We start from the raw sequence: 9,554 nt of genomic DNA on the forward strand, positions 1-9,554 counted from the left end.
GCTACACTGGACTGAAGCCAGCGATGTCCCTGTGTGGTGTGTACAGATTGTTGTTGCACTAGATGAGCAATCTAGTAGTCAGCTGTTTGTGACTATTGATACATCTGTGAGGTGCTGAGTGTGTAACCGTTGCTTTAGCTATTACACCTATTCACTACATACTGATCAGGGTGGATTGCGTGCACCAGTAGGCTTGGACTCTCATCAATCTATCAATCTTTAATCAATATTCAGCTACAGTATTATGTCAAGTCTGGTCCCAGTGGCAAATGTTTAAGGATGTAGTGCAAAATTCTCAGCGGTCGCATACTCCCTTGCAGAATAAGAGTACCATAGGCAAAGCAATTCATCCGTGGCTAACCTGAGCAGTAGGGAAACCATCAAGTTAAAAGAAAAGGCTTATAAAACTGCCAAGAAAAGCAGCAAATCTGAAGATTGGGAGAGTTTTCGAAACCAGCAAAATAAAACTAAAAAACTCATTAAGAGCGAGAAAAAGGAGTATGAGGGTAAGCTCGCTAGGAACATTAAGTCTGATTGTAAAAGCTTTTACAAATATATCAAGAGGAATAGGCTAGTGAGGGTAAATGTAGGTCCACTACAGTCAGAGATAGGAGAAGTTGTAATGGGGGATATGGCAGAGTCCCTAAATGGGTACTTTGCATCTGTCTTCACCCTGGAAGACACAACAAGTCTGCCAACAACAGAGATGCACCAAAGGAATAAGGACAGGGAGCAACTTAGGGAAATTTTCATGAGTAGAGTATTGGTGCTAGGGAAACTGTTAGCACTAAAAAGTGACAAATCCCTGGTCCGGATGGCTTGCATCCCAGGGTTTTAAAAGAGGAGCTTATGAGATAGTGGAGGCCTTGTGTCTGATCTTCCAAAATTCCTTGGATTCTGGAACAGTCCCCATGGATTGGAAGATCACAAATGTCACACCACTATTTAAAAAAGGTGGAAAGGAAAAGATGGGGAACTATAGGCCAGTTAGTCTCACATCAGTGATAGGAAAAAATTTAGAATCATTGATTAAGGATGTGGTAGTGCGGTATTTAGGGCACAATATAATTAGGTCAAGTCAACATGGCTTTACAAAAGGGAAGTCATGTTTGATGAATCTCATAGAGTTTTTTGAGGATATTTCCAGTAAACTAGATAAGGGTGAATCAGTGAATGTGGTCTATTTGGACTTCCAGAAGGTATTCGATAAGGTGCCGCATAAAAGGTTAGTCCAAAAGATAAGGGCCCATGGAATTAGGGGGAGCATATTAACATGGATTGGGGAATGGTTAACGGGTAGGAAACAAAGAGTAGGGATAATGGGTCCTTTTCAGATTGGTGGGATGTGACTAGTGGAGTGCCACAAGGATCAGTCCTTGGGCCTCAGCTATTTACCACCTACATCAACGATCTAGATGAGGACATTGAAGTTAATATATCTAAATTTGCGGATGACACAAAACTAGGAGGAAGTGTCAACACAGAGGATGACATTAAAAAAATGCAGCGAGACATAGATAGGTGATGTGATTGGGAAGGTAGGTGGCAGATGAAGTATAATGTAGGGAAGTGCGAAGTCATCCACCTCGGTAGCAAAAACAGTCGAGTGAGTTATTTTTTAGAAGGGGAGAGATTGGAATGTGTTCGAGTCCAGAGGGACTTGGGTATCCTTGTACACCAATCACAGAAAGTTAGTCTGCAGGTGCAGCAAGCAATTAGGAAGGCGAATGATATGTTAGGATTAGAGTATAAGAGTAGGGAAGTCTTGCTGCAACTGTATGGGGCCCCGGTGAGACCACACCTGGAATACTGCATCCAGTTTTTGTCTCCTCATTTAAGGAAGGATGTACTTGCCTTGGAGGGGGTGCAGCGTAGATTTACTAGGTTAGTACCAGGGATGAAGGGGATGAGTTACGAGGATAGGCTGACCAATTTGGGCCTATATTCTCTAGAATATAGAAGAATTAGAGGGGATCTTATAGAAACTTATAAGATCACCAAAGGGCATGATAGAGTAGAAAGTGGGAGATTGTTTCTGCTGGTTGGAAAAACTAAAACCAGGGGTCACAACCTTAAAATCAGAGGCAGCCCTTTCGCACTGAGTTGAGGAAGAAGTTCTTCACTCAAAGGGCAGTGAATGTATGGAACTCACTACCCTAAAGGGCTGTGACACTCAGTCCTTGAACATATTCAAGATTTCTTATTGCAGATAGATAGATTTCTTATTGCAAAAGGGATTAAGGGAGATGGGGATAAGGCAGGGTCAGGTTATTAGCTGGAGTTAGATTAGAAGATCAGTCATGATTTAATGGCGGGGCAGGCTCGAAGGGCCGAATGGCCTATTCCTGCTCCTACATGTTATGTATTTTGCTGAGAGTCCGCAAGCCCCTAAATGACTGCAAAATTATTTCTGCATCAAAATAAACCAGAAAGTATGTTTATTGCACAAATGGTGAATGATAATGTGATATGTTTCCAGATATTTCACAATTACAGCCTTTCTGTGTTGGAAAAGCACCAAAAAAAAACATTTGTTCTTACAGGACCATGCAAGTGAGCATTTGAAAAGATGAAAAAGTAAACAAAGGGTTAATGGATTTATGTTTAACATCGCTCCATTACAGAATGCCTAATGTGAATCTAAAAATGTTTCCACAAAACTAGCGACCAACTAATGGGATTGGGTGGGGGGCGAGGGATCCTATTGTCCCTGGTATATGGCAGACATCATTCATGCCCCATTACTTTGCCAGTGTTCCACTGGAAAAATATTGCATTTCTCCAATTAATTGGCCAACCTGCCATAACAACCTCAATCTCCATCAGTTGCAAATGTTACACAATCTTCAATCTAATTGAACCACAGAGTATACTTGGGATTTATTTTCCCTCTGAAGAGAATCACCTTGCAGAATGCTATGTGAAAGTAAACACAGCACCATCCAGCCAACGGCACCTTAGAATCTCTCTCTCACTGTGCGAGCGAGTGCCTCTGTAGCTCATGAGACTGGCAAGATGCACACTTTGCAACTCGAACAGAGGAGAAAGAGGACGTTATCTGGTGTTCTGTTTGACAAAAAATCAAAAGACAGCCTCAGCTTTGACTTCTGTAGTATTAGCAGCTTGTGTTGAAGCCTTTCGTATTCAGTTTTCCACTATGGATTTCCCCAATGAAATTAAAACAAAGCCTCATTCAAGCCTCCCCAGGTAATCCCCAGCATGTCTAGAGCTTTGTACATATTATATAGATATATAGATGTAAAATTGTTTCGGGAGCTGCCTTCACGTTTCTAAACAGATTTAAAATAAACACTGATTTTCTCTCTCTGCCTCCAATAACCTGCAGAACAGTTTCCAAACTTGACCGAATATGGTTGATGGTTTCCACAAAATGACAGTTTATTAAGGTTTTTTTAGACAGTAATGCCAAAAAATTATATATATATATATTATATACTACATATATAAAATATATATATAATATGTATACTACTGTGCCAAAAAACAGAAAAACGCATATGAGATTTTTTGATTAATTGATTGATTATTGCAGCCTTGTATGCTAAATTTCAGCAATACAAATGTCTTTTTTTTAAAAAAAGTTGATTCTAATAAAAGTTGATTTCTAAGAAATGTAGTGCTGCACTTGGCAATAAAAGTCTCCAGTATCTGAGTGTTTAGTCAATAATAATCCTTTAATTTGATATAGCGCTTTTCACGTCTTTGAGATGTCTCAAAGCACTTCACAGAATATACTGTGAAGTGAATTGACTATGTATTTTGTGGGCAAAACAAGGCAGCCAATTGCGCACAGCAGTGTCCCACAAACAGTTGTGGATTGAGTGACCAAATTATTTATTTATTATTATTATAGTTATAGTTAAGGATTCCTCCACAAGGAGGCACATCTTCGCTTTCCCAGAAAAACAAATATACAGCGTTTGAAATAAATTAACTAATGAGCACCTCGCAAAAAGAAAATCCACAAAATATACAGTTACTACACTTTACAGTATATTCTGTGAAGTGTTTTGAGACGTCTCCAAGACTTGATAAGGTGCTATAACAAATGCAAGGATTATTATTATTAAAACAGGAAATAAATTGTCAAAAGCTACAATTTTCCATACTATCGTTGAGTGAATAAATTGCAGGTGCTGTGTGTGTTTACTGAGCTGTTGTTGGCATGATGGTCATTTAAGATTAAGTTTGATTAAAATTACAGCTTATGGGACAAGCGATACAGTACTTCAATCAACCCCACGTGTAAGCAAACCCTCCAAAAGCTGCCCGGAAGCTCTCAATTTACCCTTCTGAAGCGCAGTAGATATTTTCAAAGTACAGTAATCAGTAATGTGGAGCTGTTGCAGGATATAAAGGGGGAAAGAGCAAAGGCGGGTTAAGAAGCTGGTTACTTCTCGGTCTTAATAAAGAGAATCTCTTAAGATATCACCCACAAAATCAATTCACTTTACAGTGTATCCTGTGAAGTGCTTTGAGACGTCTCAAAGATGTGATAAGGCACTATATCAAATGCAAGGATTGTTATTATTAATGTTGGGAGTTTTTGTGAATTAATGGATCAAGAGGGACTACTGTACTTTGTGTGTGTGTGGGGCGGGGTTGGGGGGTGGGGGCTGATGAGTGATTGTGTGTGTGTGGGGAGGAATGTGGGTGTGGTGTGTGGTCTGGTGTGTGTGAGGGTGGATGTGGGGGGGGGTTAATGTGTATGTGTGTGGGGGGGTTGCATGTGTGGGGGTGATGTGTATGTGTGGGAGGGAGGTGATGTGTGTGTGGAGGGAGAGGTTCTGTGTTTGCAGAGAGAGAGAGGGTCGAGCTAGCTCATGAATAACATATCTGCACATGAAATTAAGGATCTTGGGGAAACGTTTACACACACACGCACATACATATACACACATGCGCGCACACACATACATATACACACGTGCCCACGCACACACACATACATACACACATGCGCGCACACGCATACATACACACACGCACACATACACACATACATACACACGTGCGCACGCATGCACACACACATATACACGCACGCGCACACATACATACACACAGACATACACTACACACACACATACACACACATGCGCGTGCGCACACACATACATATACACACGTGCGCACCCGTGCGCTCACACACACACATACATATACACACGTGTGCACGCACACACAGACACATACATGCACACACACGCACGCACACACACATACACACACGTGCGCACGCACACACACGCGCACATACATACACATGCGCACGCACACATACATACACACACGCATACATACACACACACATACATACATACATAGATACATGTCTATATGTACTGTGTGTGTGTATATATATTAAAAATCACTACCTATTTCAAACGTTGTTTTAAAAGGGGAAATGATAGGTTTCCTGGTTTTGCCAAATTTACACATCATTATGTTGGTGAAACAAAGCGCGGCTGAAACCCAGACACTGGTGTATAAGGAGAGCAGCTGAACCTGTCACTCAAGCCTCTCCCGTTAGTTTAGCTTAGTTTCCAATTGCATTCGCTCATCTAAATGTTGTATTTTTATGCCGCTCAAAGTGGGTTGTAAATTCCTATTAGTGTAATAAGTGTGACAAGTGCTGTGGGTCCAAACTAAATCTGTTGCCTTCAAGTCGCATCGTCTGAATGCTGTAGCAGCGAACTCCGGCTCTGGCTCTGGGCTATTTCCCCATCACTGTGCGCTGCACAGGAAACCACCACACCTTTATATACATGTATATGTACAGTGTGTGTATTATATACAGTGTGTGCGTATATAGTGTGTGTGTATTATACATTGTGTATGTATATAGTATTATATACTGTGTGTATGTGTAGTGTGTGTGTTTAGCGTGTGTGTATATATAGTGTATTATATACAGTGTGTGTGTGTATATATAGTGTGTGTATTATATACAGTGTGTGTATTATATACGTGTGTGTATTATATATAGTGTGTGTATTATATACAGTGTTTGTATTATATAGTGTGTGTGTATATAATGTGTGTATTATATACAGTGTGTAGATATAGAGTGTGTGTGTATTGTATACACTTTGTGTGTATATATAGGAAGGAACACGTTTAGAGAGATACAATATCTACAGTACATGTGCCTGTGTATGGATATATATGTGTGTGTTGGGGATGGTGGGGAGCATTTCTCAAATAGACTAGGGATGGTGGACGCCCCCCCCCCAATCACAGGGGGAGAGAAGCGCTCTCTTCTTCGCTCGCCTCGCAAAGGGTGACAACCCCCCCCCCCACACACACACATACATACACATGTACACATACATACGCTCCCCCCCACCCCCCCACACCTCAAGTTACAGTGAATGTCAGGGGCTCAGATCAGTTCCCAGTGGCACAGAGTGTGTGTGTGTGGGGGGATCCGGGGGTGGGGGGGGAACTCCAGGAGCCGCTCAAGTTGGTTTCAAGGTGCATTTAGCAACTCAAAAACGTGACCTGGCTCTAAATAATAATAATAATCCTCGCATTTGATATAGCGCTTTTCACGTCGGGAGGACGTCCCAAAGCGCTTCACAGAACACACTGTAAAGTGAATTGACTGTATATTTGTGGGCGAACGCGGCGCATAGCAATGTCCCACAGACAGTTGCAGATTGAAAATGACCAATTTATTATTGCTTTTGGTTTTGGAGGGAATATTATTAGGTGTGTGGAGTAAGGAAACTTGCCCAAGGTGTAAATCATTGGTTATGGTTTCAGATCATGGCACATACATACAACATACATGTACACATACATACGCTCCCCCCCCACACACACACACATACATACATTACATTCAAACACACACACACATGTAGATATATACATACACTCTCTCTCATATACACACAGATGTGTGAATGGCGTTACTTTCCCGTCTCTCATTTATCATTCCTCTCTCTCTTCCCTCTCTCCTCTCCCTCTCCTCTTTTCTCTCCTCTCTCTCTTCCCTCTCTCCTCTCCTTTCCTCTCTCTCTTCCCTCTCTCCTCTCCTCTCCCTCTTCCCTCTCTCCTCTCCTCTTTCCTCTCTCCTCTTCCCTCTCTCCTCTCCTTTCCTCTCCCTCTTCCCTCTCCTCTCTCCTCTCCTCTCTCTCTCTCTCCTCCCCTCCTCCCTCTCTCTCCTCTCCTCTCCCCTCTCCCCTCTCTCCTCTCCTCCCCTCTCTCTCTCCTCCTCCTCTCTCTCTCCTCTCCTCTCCCCTCTCTCCTCTCCTCCCCTCTCCTCTCCCCTCTCCTCTCTCCTCTCCTCTCCTCTCCTCCCTCCTCTCTCTCCCCTCTCCTCTCCTCTCTCCTCTTCCTCTCCTCTCCCCTCTCTCCTCTCCTCCCCCCTCTCCTCTCTCTCCTCTCTCCCTCCCCTCTCTCTCTCCTCCCCTCTTCCTCTCTCCTCTCCTCTCCCCTCTCTCCTCTCCTCTCCCCTCTCTCTCTCCTCCCCTCTCCCCTCTCTCCTCTCTCCTCTCCTCCCCCCTCTCTCCTCTCCTCCTCTCCCCTCTCCTCCCCCCTCTCTCCTCCTCTCCCCTCTCTCCTCTCCTCTCCCCTCTCTCTCTCCTCCCCTCTTGCCCTTGAATCCACACGTGGAAACCAGCATTTCATTTCTATCCCCAACACTCTGAACGTGAGCAACAACAACAACAGCAAAAAAAGAAAGTAATTTATATTTCCTGTTCGTCGGAATATTTCACATAGCGAACCTCGGAAAATGTCACGATTCGCAAGAATATCGACCCCCCCACCCCACATAATAATAATAATCACATCTATATACATAAATACACACACAAACACACACACATACCCTCCAACAATACCAATAAACATCTGTTTAAGAGGGTCGCACCTGCAAGTCCGCGATCAGGTCACTGGTCACATTATATATATAGATTTTTATTTCAGCGTAAATAGAATAACGCCATTCTCTCCTCAGAGCCTCTCTTACCCTCGACAGTGTCTCCCTCCTCCTCCTTCTCTCTCCCAACCCTCGCAATCTTCATTCTAACCCCAGTTACACACATCACCCTCCACATTTACATGTTAACAATTACATGTTAAAACCTTTTTAATATAATCCCCCCCAGACCCCCCCATCCCTCGCTCCGACCCCCCCCCATCCCTCGCTCCCAGACCCCCCCCATCCCATCCCTCGCTCCCAGACACCCCCATCCCTCGCTCCCAGACCCCCCCATCCCATCCCTCGCTCCCAGACCCCCCCATCCCTCGCTCCCAGACCCCCCCATCCCTCGCTCCCAGACCCCCCCATCCCATCCCTCGCTCCCAGACCCCCCCATCCCTCGCTCCCAGACCCCCCATCCCATCCCTCGCTCCCAGACCCCCCCATCCCATCCCTCGCTCCCAGACCCCCCCCATCCCATCCCTCGCTCCCAGACCCCCCATCCCTCGCTCCCAGACCCCCTCATCCCTCGCTCCGACCCCCCCCCATCCCATCCCTCGCTCCCAGACCCCCCCCCCAATCCCTCGCTCCCAGACCCCCCCCATCCCTCGCTCCCAGACCCCCCCCCCATCCCTCGCTCCCAGACCCCCCCCATCCCTCGCTCCCAGACCCCCCCATCCCTCGCTCCCAGACCCCCCCCATCCCTCGCTCCCACACCTGAAAGGATGGTTGAGGATGGACTGACTGACCTGCATATGCCCCTGGTACATGCTTACAGCAGGCGGTGTCTGTCTGTCTGTCTGTCTGTCTGTGTGTGTGTCTGTCCTCTATGGCAGGTCGGGCTGCACCGCTTTGCTGCCCTGAATCAGCCCCCGATCAGGTACAGGGACAGGACAGGCGTTACCCACAGACAGAGGTGATGGGGGTGAGAGGCGCTGCTGCTGCAAAGCATCTGTGTGTCTGTGTCTCACTGCTCTCCTCTCCTCTCCTCCTCCCCTGTGCTGTGATGTGCAGCCTCCACACTCGCAGCAAGTAAGTCTGTCTCTCTCTTCTCTATCTCTCCCTCCCTCCCCCCACGTGTCAGGCTTTCAGGAGCTGTGGACCCGCTCCTTCCCCCTCCCCATCCCTCTCCCCCTGAGCGAGTGGACCAAACCCCAAGCCGCCTGCCTCATACACTCTATACACACAGCATGACATTCCCTCCCTCCCTCTCCATCCCACCTTCCCTCTCTCTCTCAGTGGGAGACAGCCCACATGAAGGCAGGTCAGCAGTTTGCGAAATGTGTGTGTAAACTTCACATAAGTGGTTCTGACCGTAAGAAGATAAGTATTGTTAGATGACAGAAGACCAAGGTCCATCCAGTTCACCATTCACTATCCTGGCAGTCACTTGCTCATGTCATGACCCAAACTATATACTGTGGTCTGGGACATGACCTCCCCCAGGCTCGGTGTTGTGCTCCGCCACTGTCAAGCGCTCTGGGAAACTACCCCACGTGAAGGGCGCTGTGTACATGCAAGTTGTTGTTACTGTAATCCCGAGAGAATATTTTCTAGCAGAAATCTATCCAATTGGTTTCCTGAAGCAAACAACACATTT

At 45.5% G+C, this 9,554-nt stretch overlaps 1 protein-coding gene across 1 annotated transcript in view; it reads right to left on the bottom strand.

Moving 5' to 3' along the window:
- The window catches only part of pex5la (peroxisomal biogenesis factor 5-like a), a 64,084-nt gene extending 55,262 nt beyond the window's left edge, over positions 1 to 8,822 (bottom strand). The window contains exon 1 of the mRNA XM_042339383.1: positions 8,704 to 8,822. Coding sequence (XP_042195317.1) covers positions 8,704 to 8,724 — 21 coding nt within the window. The 5' untranslated portion in view covers positions 8,725 to 8,822. The remainder of the gene's footprint in view (positions 1 to 8,703) is intronic.
- Between the last annotated feature and the right edge of the window lie 732 nt (positions 8,823 to 9,554).

This window comes from Callorhinchus milii, unplaced genomic scaffold (genome assembly GCF_018977255.1).
Source record: "Callorhinchus milii isolate IMCB2004 unplaced genomic scaffold, IMCB_Cmil_1.0 Scaffold11, whole genome shotgun sequence".
Taxonomy (NCBI): domain Eukaryota; kingdom Metazoa; phylum Chordata; class Chondrichthyes; order Chimaeriformes; family Callorhinchidae; genus Callorhinchus; species Callorhinchus milii.